The following is a 20,334-nucleotide window of genomic DNA, read 5'->3' on the forward strand; positions in this document are numbered from 1 at the left end:
CAAATAAATGTATACATTTAATTAAAATGACTGACATATAGTCTCCCAATCTCCTTACCACACTTAAGTTTTACAACTGTCAGAGTTTTGCTTATGATTGAGTACATTCATATTTAATAAAGATAAAGGGGTAAAGCCCAGAAACACATTCACTTTATCATCTTGGGAGCAGAATACCATGTACGTAATGTTTTTTAAATAGAGGTCTTTCTTCAATGTGGTAAAAGAAATAAATTAAGAATGAGAATCTATGGTTGTCTTCTACCAAGCCAGTGGGAAGATATATGTATTTTTTATGGGAGTTTTGGTAACCTAATCAAAAAAACCTTTCTTATGTCTCAAATGAAATCTTATAAAAATGGCAATTCAAGATTGAAATAAACTTCCCAAATATAAAACACAAATCTTTACAGGATGGTTAAACTTTATTCTAATTGTATCCATGTCCACAGTTCATATGAAACTCATCTGTCACTCTGGGATCACTGTCCGTGAACACCAAATCTAAATTTCTTAACTATGCCTTCGAGGAGCCATTGCTTTGGCCTCAATAGCTGATTCTCATCTAGTATGAAAACTTTTCTTAAAACCTCAATTTTGTTTTCTCAAAGCTAAATATTTCTAGTTCTGCAGCTACCTACACTTCCCTACAGATTCTTCTCCCTTATACTTGGGCTAATATCTTAGCAGAATTATGAAATTACAAGGGACTTGAGAGTGTGACACACCTAGATGTGTGCACCTTGAGCAGGTAAATAAAACTCTATGAGGCTCCATTTCCTCATCTACAAATCTAAGAAAATATTTATGTTAAAAGACACTGGAGGAGGAGTGCCTGAGAGGCACAGTGAGTTGAGCATCTAACTCTTGGTTTCAGCTCAGTTTGTGATCTCAGGGTCATGGGATCAAGCCCTGCCTCGGGCTCTGGGCTCAGAGTAGGGTCTGCTTAAAGATTCTCGCTCCCTCTCCCTTTGCCCCTTGCCCTGCACGGTCTCTCTCTCTGTGTCTCTCTCAAATAAAATCTTTAAAAAAAATGATGTTGTGAAAGAAATATGCCCAAATAGTGGGCAAAAGTTTGAAGAGACTCAGGATATTTGCATAGTCTCAAAGTATCTCCCCTAAGATACTTCTCATTATAGATTAGTAGGTGAAATGAGATATTTGCATAGTCCCCAAATATCACCTCCAAGATATTTAATAAATACTATGAGAAAATAGTAACTTTACAAAAAATAAACTGGCAAACATCACCTTAATCCAGTGATGAAAGTGAACATCATCAACATTAAGACAACGGGACATCATGTGTGTCCCCAATATGATACACTGAGAAGTGCAACTCACTTCTGTGATATTTCTGGCAAAATGCATAACCTCAACTTAATTAACAGAAAATATCAGAGAAACTCAAATTGAGGGGCATCTATAAAATAATTGGCAAGTACTCTTCAAAAGGATTAAGATCATGAACAAGGAAAGAATGAGAAACTGTCACAGATAGGAAGAGACAAAGGAGACATGACAAATAAATGCAATTTGTTTTCCTGGGTTAGATTCTCAAACAGAAAAAGGAAATTAAGGAGAAACTGGTGAAATCAGAATAAAGGCTGTAGTTCAGTTACTGGTAGCATACTAATGTTAACTTCCTTGTTTTGATCATTATACCTTCATTTGTGTAAGATGTTACATTAGGGAAAGCTTAGTGTACTATTTTTGCAAATTTGTAAGTCTAAAATTTCAAAATGAAAACTTGAAAATAATTGTTGTGAGGATGAACGAAGATGAGGTAAGTGGAAGACCTTAATGCAATATTTAGCACATGTTAAGTACTTAATAAATACTAATTTCTTTCCTCTAATGACCATCATTTTAATACTCTCCAAAAGTGTCATATCCCAAAATCTCTAGAAAGGCCCTTAAGAGTTTTGAGTATTGGGAATTCAAGTATGGTATCTAATAAGGGAGGAAAGGAAAAAGGGGGTAGGAGTAGAAGAAAGCTCATACAATTTAGCTATGAGCCATGTATATAGCTCTGAGGGCTCACTAGATCTTAACTTCTACAGGCAGTAGGTATTATTCCTATATCCTCATTTTGTAGGAGAATAAACTGAGTCACAGAGAGGTTAAGAAGCTTCCTAAGGTCACAAATATACTAAGTGGTGGAACCAGGGCTAGCATCCACAAAGTCTGACTCCAGAAATTACACTCTTAATCAATATTCCACGCTATCCGCAGATTGTACTGCTTTTTGAATTCCGGCAACGTGCTTCCTGTTGTTATCACAAAACTATAGCATGTTCAACTGAAATAATTTTTCTGCCACATGCACAAGTCATTACTGATCTTGAATTTAAGTTTGCTGTTTTTTTCTCTTGATTATTCTGGCTTGTATTTTACCCTAGTGATTTTCAATTTTTGATTTCTAAGATATTTCTCATTTTCCAAGGTCATTTGGAAATCTAATCTCCTCCTCCAATATGTTAGGATGTGAGTAAGAAAGAAGTGTAGTATATAAAGAGTACGAGACTCTTTAAGCTCTGGTTCTGGCTCCCTGATATATTAGCTATGTGTGACCTTGAACAAGTCATGTAGCCTATTTTTTTAATCTGCTGAACTGATATGGTAATACACGCCCTACCTACCCCCAAAAGGTTTGTGTGACTATTAAATGTATTAATCATATGTTGGAAAAGGTTTTATATAAACTGTGAGGCATTTTATAAATGTTAAATTATGCTTTTATTGTCACTGCTGATTACACACTTAAATTTAGCATTGTCTTCCGAATTAAAGAAAACAGTCTCTTCTTTCCATTTTTAACAAGCTGATGATACAAATGTTAATACTGTCATAATCTACCTACTCCTATAGAATACCAATTGTGGTGTTCCCACACACTGCCTCACTTAACCATATCACATTCTTTTGTCTTCCAAACAGAACCTCCTATAATAATTATGGTGTTCACATGACGTGTCAGTCTCCAGTCTTATCTCCTACTACCTCCCCCTCGCTTACTTCATTCCAGTCACATTGGCCTTCTGTCAGTTCTTGGAGTACACAGTACCTTATGCTCTTTCCCTTTTGGGCCTATGTGCTCTTGTTCCCTCTGTTTGAAATTTGTTTCCCTGTTGTTTGTTTGTTTTGCTTTTTTCTGTCAATGCTAGATATCCGTATTTTTCAAGTTTTGCTTTCCTCAGAGAGTCATTCCTTGACTATCGCATCTAAAAAATAGGAACCCCTCCCATGTTCTCTTTCACAGTATACTCTCCGGTCATTTCTGTCTTGTCTTCAGGGTCTATCAAAGTGTTAGGCACAGAGTTAGTGCTCAGTAAATATTTACTGAATGAATAAATGACTAAATGAAGAGCATTAAAAGACTACCTTTCTCTTTCTGCTAATTTACTCTCTTAAAACTGTCCTCTTTTGGGACTCAGTCACCTAGAAAAGCAGCATTGTACTCTCTTAGCCAGCAGGACCTAACATAGTGTCTTATTTCCAGAAACTCTGGGTGATCGTTCATTGTATTCTTTGTATTTGTGAGGAACACAAGAACCTTAGAAAAATCTTGGGAGAATTCTTTGGGAATCAATACCTCCTGAATACTCTGTGGACTTTCTATCCAGTGTTGATCAATGGAATTTTCTGTGATGATGGATATGTTCTATATCTGCACTAATATGGTAGTCCCTAGCTACATAGGCTGTAGAGTGCTTTTGAAATATGCCTATTGAGATTTAGGAACTGAATTTTAAATTTTATTTAATTTTAATTAATTTGAATTTAAATAGCCATATGTGGCTAATGGATGCCATATTGGATAACACAATTCAATACTTTCCTGTCTCAGTGGTATAAGATGATAGAGTCATCAACGGTCAGAGAAAGATTACAAGTTTGAGATCCTCTGGATAGAGTCAGGGGCTGTGGGGAAAGTTGGAAAAGGGAAAAGGATTGCTTTGTTTCCTCTGTGATCAGAAGTAATAAATCTTCGAGATCCAAAATAAAATTAAAATTTGTTGCTTGGAGTAAACTGAATAAATGACCTAGTAGAGAAGGTATGAATTATCTTCATCATTTGGCATAGAGTCCATTGCACAAAGAATGATAATACAAAGAATATTATATTTAGGCTTTGGAGGTATTTTCTTTATTTAATTTAAATCAATTTTCAATACAGCTTTTATAAAAGGTTTCATAATGAAACATATTTTTAAGTTATTTTTATTTAGGTTCTGAAAATATAAACCTTTAATCGCTTCAGTTCAAGATAAAGTAGATTTAAAAACACACTGCAGTCTGAACTGATTTTCCAGAATAATAAAAGGCCTCATGAAACTTTTTACCTCAAGAATTGTCATTTTAAATTCTTAGCAGGTCTGTCATTTAAATCAGGCACTATGCAATTTTCTATCATATATATATATATATATCCTCTCTCTTCTGCTTTGTGCTCTGCCCAGCTTCAGTTTTTATCTCATTCTCCAGTGCCCTCCTAAGCTGCCTCTTCTTACTAAAAATTGCCCAATTCATTTTAAAGATTAAAGATTTTTTTAAAAAGAAAGATTATCTAAAATTTGCAGAGAAGCTAACCAGAATATCATAAACAATGCCACTGAAGATATTTCCTGATGAATAAACACTGGTTATTTTTAGAGGCATTTGGACTGGTCTGTTAACAGACATATCACTAGTGGCAATATTCAGTGGCTTTGGGAACTGATTGGGATTTATAAGAGAAAATGAGGGTATGACAGCAGAGCTGGTGGAAAGAAAAAAAAGGCACCTTTCTTTTTAATCTTTTCATTTCTTTCCTCATGCATGCCCCCATTTAGAGGTAAAATTAAGGTTGAGAGGGGTAAAATGCAGATTTTGTCTCATTTGTCACAGTAGACCAGAGAGCACTGACACAGTTCTATAGGTATTAAACCATTAAGATAAAGTGATTTATTCTTGTTTGATTCTTTAAAAACACCAAGTTTCAAACCTAGGCTTTCCTATTACTGTCTAATGGACTGAGGAAACTTTAATGACATTTTAAAAATCACTGAATTCCCCTAGATAGCATTCCATATATGGATTATATTTAATAACAAAAATATTCTACTCATGGCTCTTACATATTTTGCAATGCTTGTAGTATTTTAGGGAACCCATGAAGGGTGACATCAAGACACGGTGTGCTTTACCTAATCTAACTATCACTGTCAACATCACCAACAGAGTAGTTTTGCTACGTTAGAAGGTAATAAGATACACTATTATAAACATCATCACTTTGTTTATATGCTGTAATCAATTATGGCAGATTTATGGTTAAAAAAACAATTCTAGAATTGGTAAATAAGAACTAATAGAAAGGTTAATACGGTGCCGGTTAGCAGAAAATAGAAAAAGTATTTTGTCACTAGGACTGAATTTAAACCAAGCATATTCAAAGCATGTAGCTCAAGTGGGCAATAAAAGTACAAATTTGGGTTTAATAAACTATTTAAAATTATCTGCAGGTACTACGATCATTTGTTATGTAACATGTTATAGTTCTAAGCATATACAAAACCAGTTATTTTCTAGAACTAAAATACATTTTTTAATGTTAGCACTGAAAGCAAGCTATAAATTTACACTGGGCAAGCGCTTATCTATGGAGAATATTGATGTAACAAAAGAGAGTATCGATTGTTAATATTAAAACTTAACATTAGGGTGCCTGGGTGGCTCAGTTGGTTAAGCGACTGCCTTCGGCTCAGGTCATGATCCCGGAGTCCCAGGATCGAGTCCCACATCGGGCTCCCTGCTCGGCAGGGAGTCTGCTCCTCCCTCTGACCCTCTTCCCTCTCGTGCTCTCTATCTCTCATTCTCTCTCTCTCAAATAAATAAATAAAATCTTAAAAAAAAAAAAACTTAACATTAGTGAAACCTTAAGATATGACTGAAAACATGTACTTATATTTTCATGATCAAAACATTTAATGTTTACATTGAATATTACCCTGAGTATATTTACTTATGAATACCAATCACCAGTTTGGGAAATTACAAAGTGAAACTTAAATTAGATTCAACAAATACTTGGAAATTTTTATTCCTTCTACATGTGACTCAATCCTATATTTATAAGAATATATTAAAACAAAAAAAGAAAACTCCCAAGCAGCTATCATAGTTCTAATAATCAAGTATTTTGAGGCAAGCTTTTCTGCCCTGATATGGTTTTTTCATAGAATATGTATACCAGAAGCTACTGTCTTCCTCCAAGAAGAGGAAGCTTTATGTCTGGTTGTCAAGTCCTATGACATGGGTAACATGCACATGTATTACTTTGTTGCTCGATAATGAATCTGCCTTTAGTACATTTAAATAATAGTTCCATCACAAATTCATACAACACTTTTCTCTAAAGAGTTCAAAGTGAGCTTACTGATACATCTAATCAATGCTCACAGCTTCTCTAGATGGTAGACAATGCTGAGCATGTAAATAAAGAGTTTCTATATTCCAGCTCTAGTCAGTTTAATTTTTAAAAATTACTACCATGCAACATTCCAAGTTGCTGTAGAGAACACAGCATTCTACATAGTTCTGGCTCAATAAATATGATGCTTATAAAACTTATAAACTCAGTTTATGAATTCTCTGTCAGTTAACCTGGGTTCAGATTAAAGTCAGTGTTTTCTAATAATCAACTAGAAGATGGATATTATATAGATAAAAACATGGTCTTGTCTGTTATCCTAATTTCGCCAACAACCACCACATGGAGTTTTGAATCTTGACAACTAATACTTCCACTGGGAAAACAGAATTAGGACCTAGAAATTAAAGCCAATTATTGATACCTGGTTTCAGAAAATTAATAGATGTTTTATGCTATCCAAAAAAAAAAAAAAAAGAGGGAGATGGAAAAAAAGGATTAAAACAGGAAGTTTATATGAGCAGGATTTAAATTAATCAGTTCATAACAACTGTTAAGTACAACCTTTTGGAAATTAATTTGCATAATGATAATCTACATGTGGTAGGGGTGAAATTATTTAAATGACATTATATTTCACTATTTAGTCTTGCTCCACCACTGCTTTAGCAGTGAATCCTTATGAAATGTAATACAGCTAATGAGGTAGCTTTTTAACTGAACAAACTGACAGGCCCCATATCTGCAGAGGCAGCTTGAAACCGTGCCCAACCTCTTGGCTTCCCAAGAGGCTTTTCAAAATTCAATAAATAACATCTGTAGGCGATGTTGGGTGCAGACCTAGCAGAGTGCGTCATAACACTGTGCTGGCAGAACAAAGAAACCATGACGACTGCCAAGTTTCCATGGCAACTGCTGCGAGGCTCTGAGAGTATAATAGCACATCAATCACTGTCCAAAAGAACTTCATTATCAGCTAGAAAAAACCTTTAGGATCTGTTTAGTGTGCAATTGTGGGTTAACTCACCTCAAAGCCTTGCTCTCTAGCAAAAGTGGCAGCTTCCTGAAATAAAAAAAAAAAGAACAGTTAATTATAAAGTGCTAGGTAATGAAGAAATAATCCATTTTGAAACTCATTCAAACAGTCTTCTTTTTATACAATTATCTCAATATACCCACATAGTTCAATTTTTATTCTTACACCAAAAAAGGTTTCTTTTCTTCCCTTGCCATGAAAAAAAAAAGGCAGCATAATGTCAACACACTTCACAAGTTAGAATAAAGAAGATGTAGTGCATGTTTTTACTGTAGCTGTCACAGTGAGTTCAGGTGTTTTGACCCCAGCAAAGAAAGACAATCATTTGAAACCTAAGGAACATACTGGTGGTTGTGTTTTTAATTGAAACAATACCTTTCAGAAAAGCTCTTCTGCAGAGAAGCATCACTGCTAATAAATGTATAGATTCAGAAAAATCATTTTGCAATCCCTAATGAAATTTATTCAGGCAAGGATCATCAATGGATGCTAAATTTATTAGATAAAAGTATGACGGGAAGCTGAGTATTTCATGGAATCAAAATATCACAGATTATATGCCGGTCACGGGGGGCAAAGTGTAACTTTATAATGGAAGGATCAAGCTGTCATCACCTTAAAACCCAGTGATTGATCTTATCAGTTTTCATCATTAATACTGGAATCACCAAATATTCTGTGCCTTCCGTTATGATGCAGTATAAAGGACACAGCACCACCTATAAAGTTTTCTGACCGCATTTTTAACATTAATTAATCAAAACTTTGATTCAATAACTGCAGTCTACAGAAGATACAGAGGATAGGAGAACAAGTTAAATGATACAATGAGAAAGTAAATGGACAAATCCATAAAGTAGGACATTCTACAGGACAAATAGCTTGGTCTTTTCAATAAATCAGTGTCATGATAACTTGGGGAGGGGAAAAATAACCAAGAGCAACGTACAGACCTTTACTGAATCTTGTTTTTAACAAACGATTCAAGAAAGGCATTTTTCGGACAATTAGAGAAATTTGATTATGAAACAGGATTGAGATAACATTAGGAATTATTATTTGTTAAGGTACGTGTCCTTAATTTTAGAGGTTTCTTCTCAAGTATTTAGGGATAAAATGGCGTGATATATATAATCTACTTTAGAATACTTAAAAAAATTAAAGTGAAGTAAAAATGGCAAAATGTTATCAACTACTAAATCTAGATGTAGTTTATCACTCAAATTTTCAATATATTGTCATACAATTTGTTAGCATTGTCTTTGTTATTTGATGCTCTTTTCAAATTTGTATTTTGTTGCCTTTTTTTCCAATCTAAGTTTTTCATGGAGCTAACTGCTCAAACATGCCACTTTTTTTGATATTTTCTATTTTCCATTTTTTCTTTCTCACTGAGGTTATTCAGAATTGTATAGTCAGATGTGGGGGATGTTTTCCTGAAAAAAAAAATCTAGATGTATTTAGTAGTTCTATTTTGTCTGTTTGAAAACTTTTATAGCACACGGTCTTCCTCCTCCCCAATTTCTCTTTTATATAGATGACAGGGTAACAAAAGTTGAACATTAAAAAAAGAGTTAAAATTTTTATTTTATTTTTTAAAGATTTTATCTATTTATTAGAGAGAGAGAGAGTACGAGAGGGGGAAGGAGCAGAGGGAGAGAGAGAGAGAATCTCAAGCAGACTACATGCTGAGTGTGGAGCCTGACACAGGGCTGGATCTCACGACCCTGAGATCATAACCTGAGTTGGAATCAAGAGTCGGATGCTTCACCAACTGAGCCACCCAGGTACCCCTAGTTAAAATTTTTAAATTCACAGTTTTTCTAGGTTCCTGAATATCTTAGGGGCACAATCTGATGAACATTACTATATCCACTAATGCTCCTAAAACAGGCTATCAAATGACAAAAACACATCTGTGTAACCAAGTCCTTTCCCTTTCTGTACTCTCTGCATATATTTTAATTTTAGGACTGATACAGAAAATAGAAGCAATATTACTTTTCATCTCAACTTCCCTCTTGAAAATGAAAAAAAAAAATACTGCAGACAACTGTCAAGAGCCTCTACATCTTAACTTACATTCCTCCAAAATTATCTTTGCCAAGAGATATTAATAGAAGGATGGGATTTGAGCCTGAGTAGTGAGCAGATCCAACTCAACTGAAACGACTGCCGCACCAAACCATGTAAGGCAGAAAGTAAGTCAGTGTCTCCAGCACAAATTTGGGTACTATCTACGTGTTAAGGAAAACACTGGGAAAAGAAGTATGTATGACTTACGGTCCAATATACTAATGATATATAGAGTTAAAGACCCATTGTGAGGGCTTGAAAAGGTCGAAATGGATGATTACAGCTAAATGCTTAAGTTAATAGAAAGACATAAGCTGAAAGTACAATTCCTTAGGCTGTTCACTAGAGAAGCACAAGGGTGATCAAGTTAGCCTTGGTGATGTAGATTAACGAAAAACTGAATTAATGATCTTAACAATCGGTACAAGCAAGGTTGGCCTCTCTGATTATTTACTTATAATAGAACTTGATACACCATATAGTCAATAATATTTGCTGGCCTGGATTTCAAGGAAAAGGATAAGTTTCAAAAGATATCAATATAATATTTTTCCAAGCTGTCCAATCCAAGAATTAACCAAGCTAATTCTTATATCAAGAAGATAACTGAAAAGCTCTGCTAGAACTGCTTATTTATATAGAGCTTCATCAGAGGCATGAAAGAAGTCCAGAGAACTAGAAGACAAAATTAATATGAAGAATCTGTATGACTAAAACTGCACTAAGACATAAAAAACTCAAAATTCAACATCCAGTGGTTAAAATGCTTTTTTAATGTCCAGTTTTGCCCACACAGATGTAAGAAGCAATTAACTGTGATCTCTTATGGTATAGTGGAACTGACTAATTGCAAGAAGACACATATATAAATGTCAGATCATTATTTTTTAAGGAAACCAGGCCTGAGGACACTTCCACATCTGTAAACTATTTGTAGCGCCAACGTATTTCTGATTGAGGAAGGACATGCTGAAGAAAAGTCGACTCAGTATTTTATCTTAGCGCCCCCTCACACAGGTTTGCAGAGCTGTGCCCTATCACTGAAAAGCTAAGCACTTGTTCTATAGCTTAAAAAGATCTTATCTCCTGACTTCCTCCTACCTTCTTTTGATCTTGAGCTGGTGCCCCCAGTCACTCCATTAGAGAAGGCAGCTGGCTCACATCACTGCAGACTTTCCCACAGCTAACCTCTGATCTGAAGGTGTTTGTAGATACAATGATGGAACAACATTTATTTTTCCCTCCCAGCAAAACAAATAATAAAACAACATAGGGGAACAGTTTGACCTAGTGCATTTTAACCAGAGTTTTAGTCCTCAGATTCACTGCATGGAGAGAGGGACAGAAAGAAAAGGCATTAGGTCTGAAAGTAGGGAAGGAAAAAGGGGTATGGATGTGGGCAGAAAAGTAAGGCAGGTTCCAAATATCAGGGTTAATTCCGAGTGAACTGATCATACTAAACTGAAAAGGACTTTTTAGTGTCCTTTTTTTGCAGTAAAAGTGAGAAAAGAAAAGGACTTTTTAGTATCCTTTTTTTGCAGTAAAAGTGAGAAAAGAAAACAAGCATGTCCCCATCTGTGCTGCCCCAGGGCGCCACGTACTGAGTTCACAAATCTAATGAAGCAGTCAGGTTAAAATCCAACCGCAGAGTGGATGTGATGTGTAGAGAACAGCTAGGGTTAGAATAGAGAAGCAGGGCGGTTCCTAATGCAGGTGATTATCCATGTGATAATCATTATATTTACAGGCTTTCCATTTTGGATCTGACATCAAAAATCACAGAGGAGGAAGGATTAAGGAAATAAACAACTGACAGAGGTTATTCCTGCTCCCCTGAGAGTGCAGCACTTTTATTCATGCATGACAAGCAACAAAAGCAAAACCAAACAGGCCAGGAAAGAGTATTTCTGAGAAGGCTGGATTTCACATTAACACTTCTTTCCATTTTGATAACTTTCACTATTATTCAGTTCCCCGACAGGTCACATTTTCAGAATTAGTTCCCATTGTTGTCTATGCTCTAATACAGTATCATTTCTGGTTTACAATGAATGATACTCACATAATATGTCTTTTACAACAGCAAACTCATTTTTTCCTTCCTGGAATTGAGTGTTGTGAATAAAATGACATATAATTAAAGTCTCAGACTCTCATCTACACCATGTTATTTAGGATTTGCAGTAGGCTTGCTGCTTCATCGACCAGGCTAAAAGGGGGCTAGTGAAACAACCACCAAGTATGGGTTTTGAGTTTTTTTTTTTTTAAAGGAGCTGAAATTCATGGTTAATGAAAACTATGGAATACTTGCATTATGAGCTATTTAAAGGGATTAGCAAGCCACTATTAGAAAGCACAGTCCTCAGATTATACAGAAAGGAAGGAGAAACTCAGGTGCACGTTTGTGTGTATCAAAGAGCTATTTCCTTTATATTCAACTGAGGAGAAAACTGTTTTCTCTGCAGTTTGTCTGATAACACCTCAGTTTTAATTTATAAAGCAGAATGATATGTAATCAATATTAAACTAAAATCATAAGTTGTCCATATTCTTATTTCAATTCCAATTATTTGTTACTACTTATATGGAAATACAAATGATTTCTGTATATTTCTGTATATTGACCTTGTACCCTCTGACTTTCTGAAATATACTTCTTAGTTTAGTATATTAAATTATATATATTTAGTATATATAAAATAGAACTATTATTTTGCTAAAAAAAGATAGTTTTCTATCTTTCTTTACATACCACATACCACAAAGTTATTTTGTGAAGTTAGCAAATGCCTTTAAAAACAAAATTTACCTCTCTTTTCTCCAGGGTGATCTGAAGGGTATGACTACTAACCACTAAGTACCAGCACTCATAGCTCATAACCCTTGCCCCTGCATTTCCTGCTCTTCACTTTAAGGCACTGAATCCATTTAGAACCATTATCTGCTTGCTAATGTTACCACTCTATTTTTGATCTCAGACATGAGGGGTCCTGATATTACCAGGCTGAAATTTCATGGAATGAAACAAAAAAGGAGAAGATCCAACTCGACCAAAGAAAGGTAACTTCTGACTATCCACAGAAAGCAGCCCATCCATCCAAAACAAACTACTTTGTTGCTCCAAAGCATGGAGGAAGCAGAAAATTCAATGGAGGGCTTGCCATGGTCCTCACTCAAGTAACAGGAGTCCAGAGCTTTGGAGAAAGCCAAGGGTGAATGGAGCCACCAAACCAGTAATGTTGTTTTTACTTTGTTACCTCTTCATTCAACAAGTATTTATCTCCTATGTATAGTTTTAGGCTAACAGATACTATTAACCTAGAGGTATATCACCACTATAGCTGTTGCAGACCTTACAATGGTATTAGACTTTGATTCAATAATATTTGAAACAATACTGTAAATCCTAAATGGTGTGGTGTAGGTGAGAGCCTATAACACAGTCTTCTAAGAATGTTATCTGTCTTTCTTTCTATATACAAAATTCACATATTTGTATATACATTTAAATGTATCATGCTTTCTTTGAATGGCCTTAAGTGTAAGATAGTACTGGTCAGGAGGCCAAATGGAAAGAGTACAGGCGGTTGGGTGCCTGGCTGGCTTAGCTGGTGGAGCATGTGACTCTTGATCTTGGGGTTGTGAGTTCAAGCCCCACATTGGGTATAGAGATTACTTAAAAAAAAAGAAAAGAAAAGAAAGAAATCTTAAAAAAAAAAAAAGGAAAGAGTACAGGGCTTAGAATCAGAAGACCTACACTAAAGGTGTAGTTTTACAGCAATCTTGAACAAGTCACTCAATGTATCAGTTTATATCAATAAAATTGATGCCAATAATATCTGTTGCATTAGATTGTTGCTAGGGATAAATGGAATATTTATAATGTGAACCTTACAAGTAAAATCATTTTGCCTACTGAATTCAGGTTCTTGATAAGATCTCAGTATAGTTTAAACAAGTTCCAGAGCATCCAGAGGACATTCAGTGATTTGTCTTATCTCTGGATCATATGTGTAGCCTCCAGATTGGCTTCCAATGATCCCCTAACTGCTCGCACTCAAACTTTTGTATAATTCCCTCCCCTTGAGTGTGGGCTGGACTCAATGACTTGCTTCTAAAAATATATGACAAAAGTGATGAGATGCCTTGTTTATTCTTTTACTCACATGCTCTCTGAGCTTCTACTCTAGAGGAAAGCTGTCATGAGTATACCTATGGCCCATGGCTAACCACTGGTGAGGACCTGAGGCTTGGCAACAGACATATGAGTGATTATGGAAATGGATTCTCCCCCAGTAGTGATATGATTACAGCCATGGCTGACATTTGATTACAGCCTTTTGAGAGACTCCAAGTTAAAGGCACCAAGCTAAGCTATGTTTGGAATCACCATCCACATTTTATGTATGAGAATGCTAAGCCTTAGAGAGGTTAAGTAACACGGTCCAATTAAGATAGTTCAGATTATGTTAATCCTTACAAAAATCCTCACAAAAATCAAATGGAAGTAAATGTGGTCAGCAGATCAATCACAGGGTGAGCAAATTATGTAAAGATAATTTAGATACATACTATCTAAATGGTTTTGTATAACTGATTATGGTTAACAATTTCTTCTATACAGGTAACTGGGATATATTATCTTTTACATAAAATTTGTTTTTTGGCCTCAAGTTTAGTTTCAATTTACAATGTCTTTCATTATTCTGAAGCAATGATTACCTTACTGAGAATAGAGTAAGATATTTAAGTAGTGCCAGATCCTCAGGTGAGAAAAATATTATTGAATCAAAGTCTAATACCATCATAAGGTCTGCGACAGCTGTAGCAGTGATACACTTCTAAGTCATGCTGATATTTAATGATAACTACCTGCTGTTTATTTCTTTTCATATAATATATGATAAAGACTTATGTTGCTTAAGCTTTTAAATATTTCCTCATGCTGTCCTTCAGACTAAGAATTACCTTTTCTTTATGCTATCTAAAAAGTCATTTATATACTTTTTATGACACTGCATTAATGTTATACTATTTTTAATATACTAGTTTTGATGAGGAAAAGTTTGAATTTAAAAATAAAGTGGGGGTGCCTGGGTGGCTCAGTCAGTTGAGCGTCTGCCTTTGGCTGGGGTCATGATCCCAGGGTCCCGGGATCGAGCCCTGCATCAGGCTCCCTGCTCAGTGGGGAGCCTGCTTCTCCCTCTGCCTTTCACCCACTCATGCTCTCTCTCACTCTTGCTCTCCCTCAAATAAATAAATAAAATCTTTAAAAAAATAAAAATAAAGTAAAAGAAGGGTAGAGAAAAATCAGTAAGTAAATTATGTGCCTGGGAACTGCTTTTTAAAATAAATTTTATTTACAAAAATTTCTGTACTGGCTTTTCCAAAGAATATAACACAGAACTTTTTGGGGATTTTCAACCTGTGCTGTGACATTTATTACCACATGCTTCCTGTCTGCAGAATGCTGAATAGAAATATTATTTAACATTTATTGAGTGCCAAAAACTCAGTGGGGCAAAGTATAAGCTAAAAGACATTCATGGCCCCTATCCAACAGATTTATAATAAAAGTTACACAGACAGTATATAAATTATACCTCAATAAACATGACTGGAAAAAAAATTAGGCAGCCAAAACACAAGCCAAAAAAATTAGGTGTAGCTTAGGACATACCTAACCCTTTCACAAAGTGATTTATTAGCTGATGAGTCTATTATAGCAAGAAGAGTTGTTCATTCCCACCTTTAAGCATATTTAATAGTGGTAACTAAAGGCAAACAAAGTTAGGAAAAATACTTCAACAAAATTTGATTGATTAGCTATTTTGGTAACTTCTAGACTAACCCAAGTTTTTCAGATACTGAAGAAAGAGGAGAGATGATAGCATAAGAAAAATCTCAGACCTCTTATTGGATATTATATTTTCATTTTTAATGAGACAACACATGCTTGGCACAAAGGAAACACTCAACAAATGTCTATTATTTTCCTTATCTCATTTGATCCTCATAAAAATACCATTAAATAGGTTTCTCATATCACAGATGTATCTGAATGTTCACAGAAATTAAAGTATGTCCAAGACCATATAGCAGTAATTGTTATAGGTAGCACTTGGATCTGAGCCTTCCTAAATGGTTTGTGGTGGTCTTCTACTGATGAACTCCTTCAGCTTTTTTATGTCTAAAAAAGTCTTTGTTTTGTTTTCGGTTTTTTTGAAAGATATTTTTGCTGGGTATAGAATTCTAGGTTGTCAATTTTTTTTCTTTCAGTGCTCTATGCTTGCATTGTTTCAGATGCTAAGATTGCCATCATTCTAATCTTTGTTTCTCTGAATATCTGTCTTTAAAAAAAAAAAAATCAACCTGGCTGCTTTTAAGAGCTTATCGCTGATTTCATGCAATTTCATTATGTTTCTTGGTATGGTTTTCTCCTTGTTTTTTCTGCTTATGATTTGTTGAACTTCTTGATTTGTGGATTTATAGTTTTCATCAAATTTGGAACATTCAGGACTTCAAGTGTTTTTTCATTCACTCTCCTCTTTCCTAAGACTCCAAATATGTATATTAGATCACCTGATATTGTCCCACAGCTCATTCATGCATGGTTTATTGTTTTTCAAAGACTATTTTTTTTCTCTCAGTGTTTAATTTCGAATAGCTTCTGCTGCTGTGTCTTAAATTACTTACTTAAATTAATTACTATTTTTTCTTCTGCAATGTCTGTTTTCATCCAGCTCATTTTACCTCTCTAGAAGTTCAATCTTTTTTATGTTTCTTAACAGGCTTATGCTTTCCTTTACCTTCTTGAAATACAGAATATATTTAGAAATGTTAATCCTTGTCAAATAATTCTAACATCTGTGCCATTTCTAAATCCATTTCTATTGTTTGATACTTGTCCTCATTTTGGGTTGTATTTTCCTGCACCTTTGCATGCTCAATAATTTTGACTGGATGCTGGACATTAGGACATTTTATGTTTTTGGATGCTGGATTTTTGGTAATACTTTACATATTTGTGAGGTTTATTCTGAAATTCAGTTAGGTTACTTGGAAACAGTTTGGTCCTTTCTAGGTTTATTTTTAAGCTTTGAGAGGTGAAATGAGAGCAGCCTTTAATCTAAAGCAAATTTGGTACCCTACTGATGTAATATCTTTTTGAATACTAAATAAAATATCCCATTTATTAGAGAGAGGTTTCTCCATTCTGGCTACTGGGGACATAAACTGCTATCAGCCTGTGTGAACTTAGGGGAATGTTCTGTCTGCTTCTTTCCAATGGTTTCATCCTTTACCTTGAACACTCTCCTTATACACATGTGCTGACCAGTATCCAGCTAAAGACTCCAGGGAACCCCTTGCAGATATTTAGTGTGTGAGCTCTGTCTCTGTGCAGCTTTCTTCTCTGGTACTCTTTCCTGTAAATTGTAGCCATCTTGGCCTCCTTCAGTTCTTAACTCAGTTGGACCTCTGGTTTTAGTTCATTTGGACCTCTGGGTTTGGGACCCCCCTTCCTGCACTGCAGACTAGAAATTCTGTTTAAACAGAATGCTATGGCAATTGCAGGATTCTCTCATTTGTTTACCTTCTCTGAGGGATCACTGTCCTGTGCTGCCTACTGTCTGGAGACTGTTTTATTTATTTTGTCTGGTTTTACGCTGTTTAAGGAGGGAAGATAAATCAGGTCTCTCTTACTCAATTATTCCAGCAGAAGTTCAGTGTGGGTCCATCTTAAAGTACACATCCTAAAATATCCTGGCACATTCAACAAATCTGTAGTTTTCTACTTAATGGTTAAAAAAGCTTATGACCAAGCCAAAGACAAAAGAGATTGATCATTTATTTTAAGCATCTCATACATTGCTTTTTGCATCTTATTGTACAAAGGATACAGTTCCTATATTTAGAGCTGCTTCACTAAATCATAAACACTCTACTTTATCAGTAACTAATATTTGAAACTCTCTGAAGAATAACTCTAGTTTTAAACCCTTTTTTACTTACATGTCTTATATAATTGTCATTTTCTTGCTTTTTATCTTACCAACTAGAAAGCCCCAGATAGGTAGTAACATCTTTCCTTTTTAAAAAAATTTTCTCGCGGGGCACCTGGGTGGCTCAGTTGGTTAATCGACTGCCTTTGGCTCAGGTCATGAACCTGGAGTCCCGGGATCGAGTCCCGCATTGGGCTCCCTGCTTGGCAGGGAGTCTGCTTCTCCCTCTGGCCCTCCCCTCTCTCATGCTCTCTCTCTCAAATAAATAAAATCTTAAAAAATAAATAAATAAAAAAATAAAAAATTTTCTCGGGGCGCCTGGGTGGCTCAGTCGTTAAGCGTCTGCCTTCGGCTCAGGTCATGATCCCAGGGTCCTTGTATTGAGCCCCGCATCGGGCTCCCTGCTCTGCGGGGAGCCTGCTTCTCCCTCTCCTACTGCCCCCACTTGTGTTCCCTCTCTCGCTGTGTCTCTCTCTGTCAAATAAATAAATAAAATCTTTAAAAAAATTTTTTTTCTCCCTGATCCTCTCTTTCAACCAATAGAGAGGGTTTTACTATAATGTATGATCAACACATTATGCCCAGGGTCGGCAGCCTGCAAGACAAATTCAGCCCACTGCCTGTTTTAATAAATAAAGTTTTCCTGGAACATAGCAGTGCTCATTCATTTACATATTGTCTATTATTGCTTTCATGTTACCACAGCAGAGTTAACTAGTTCAATAGAGACCATACTAACTGGACTTCTACAGAAAAAGTTTGCTTACCCCTGAATTATGCTACTAGTAGGGTATTTATGTTTCAAAACAGATTTTTTTCTTTTTAATTAAGTTACTAATGAAGAATTGAAGGCCCTATGGGGAGCAGACTCCAGCTTATTAGCCTTAAGAAAAGTAAAATGTGTATCTTTTGACAGGTCTTATTTCTTTCATTCACTGGCAAAGAAAAAACAACAACAACAAAAAACTAAAACCATTAAAAAGACAGTAAAAGTCATAAATAACCAATTCTTATGAGTTTAGATACATACGTATGCAGGATGAGAAAGGCATTATGGATCAGTGCTAAGTATTAGACAAAGTGAAGATCTCAGATGGGGAGAGATTAGCATTCTTGTTAAGTGTCTAATGATTCCTTTCTCTCAGTTCAAAGGCGTACCAATACATTTTATATTTTCCATATTCTAAGCATGATCCTTCCCAAGTTGTCAAGGTGTGATACCACTGCCACTATAAAGCCCACCCCCTGGGACCACTCTAATGGCCCAACTTATTCTAGTTTGAAAGTTGTACAAAAATTAACTTTTAGAAAATAAGGTAAAAATAAAATGAAAACCATATATAAAACACCAAAATGGACAACTGCACAGGGCAGAGTTGTTTTTATAAACCTTTCTATGAGCAAAGTGGCAAGGGTAAGGTGTGAGATATGGCAGAGGAATATGGATGTCACAGAGATCACCAGTTTCCAGTTGTTCTGACTCTTAAGTTCAGACCTATAACAAAGCTCCTTTATTCCTTAGGTCTCTTGGTCTTCTGAGGAAGAAGAGAGAATATTAATATTCACAGTCCAAAATGTTACTGGACTAAGTAAAAAAGGGAATTTATAGGACTACATTGTGATTTAATAACATAACAAAATATAGTAAAAACAAAAAAGCATCTAGTCTCCTATCTCTAGTAGAAAAAAAAACAAACAAGAAAAAGGTAATTTCTCCCCAGGTCTGAATTTTAACCTATGGATATGTATATACAATATCACTTTTGGGGCGCCTGGGTGGCTCAGTCATTAAGCGTCTGCCTTCGGCTCAGGTCATGATCTCAGGGTCCTGGGATTGAGCCCCACATCAGGCTCCCTGCTCTGCAGGAAGCCTGCTTCTCCCTCCCCACCCCCCCTGCTTGTGTTCCCTCTCTCGCAGTCTCTCTCTCTGTCAAATAAATAAATAAAATCTTAAAAAAAAATACCACTTTCAAATATCACCAATAACCAGTATTATTTTCTTCCTTTTCGCTAGCTAATAATAATTATGTACAGATTGTATTATAATGCTGCTTTAGAAGTCCAACATATAAGCATACTTAAATTTTCATAATGGCCAGTGGGAAGTAGCTGGGATAGCCATGGAAGTAATGATCAACACAGGTATCTTCAGAAAGAAGAAAAAGAAGTCAAAGAAAAAAATCCAATGTGCATGAAAAAGAAATTAGCCAAATGTACAAGTCAGGCTATTAAAAAAAAAAATCACAGAAAAGGTAGGAAACACCAAATAGAGCATGTAGCAGGGTCTCAAATGTCAGATGGAAAGTGTGATTTCACCTACCATTGCTGTATGAAAAAGAAATAGGTTTGCAAAGATACTGAATATTTCTGAAAAGATTGGATAATGAAATGGGAGCCAATCATTTTAGTCTAAAAACTAGAATTCAAGAAATGTCTATCTTTTACCTCTTGTCCGAATCTGAGAGAACACATTATCCAATCTTAGTGCTTGCCTGTGGAGTTCTGGAGTCTCCATGACAAAGAATGAGTTTTCACTGGGTATCAACAACACATGGGTAATTGAAGGTAATACAGCACAGAGCTAGTAACAAAATACTGGCATTTTTATTGCACTAAACGTTATAAAGTGATTGGGCTAACAGATGGGATTTTGTTAACAGCAATTTTGACTTACTGTACATTGTATTACAAGTTGGCTTCCACCTACATCCATTTCAGAGACTGTGTTCTCACCAATCTTAGCCTTTCCTCTTGACTTTTTTGAATAGGACTTAACTGCTTTTCTTGAGGGAAGTAGGATTTCT

The 20,334-nt window shown here is 35.5% G+C and overlaps 1 protein-coding gene across 7 annotated transcripts in view; it reads right to left on the reverse strand.

Annotated features, from left to right (window-relative positions):
* The window catches only part of ADK (adenosine kinase), a 490,534-nt gene that overhangs the window by 90,095 nt on the left and 380,105 nt on the right, over positions 1–20,334 (reverse strand). For all 7 annotated transcript variants that reach the window (XM_028109694.2, XM_028109695.2, XM_028109693.2 and 4 more), the window contains one exon: positions 7,443–7,478. In XM_028109694.2, coding sequence (XP_027965495.1) covers positions 7,443–7,478 — 36 coding nt within the window. The remainder of the gene's footprint in view (positions 1–7,442; positions 7,479–20,334) is intronic.

Source organism: Eumetopias jubatus, unplaced genomic scaffold, assembly GCF_037043125.1.
Source record: "Eumetopias jubatus isolate StellerSeaLion01/CBP00866 unplaced genomic scaffold, mEumJub1_p1.0 scaffold_17, whole genome shotgun sequence".
NCBI lineage: Eukaryota > Metazoa > Chordata > Mammalia > Carnivora > Otariidae > Eumetopias > Eumetopias jubatus.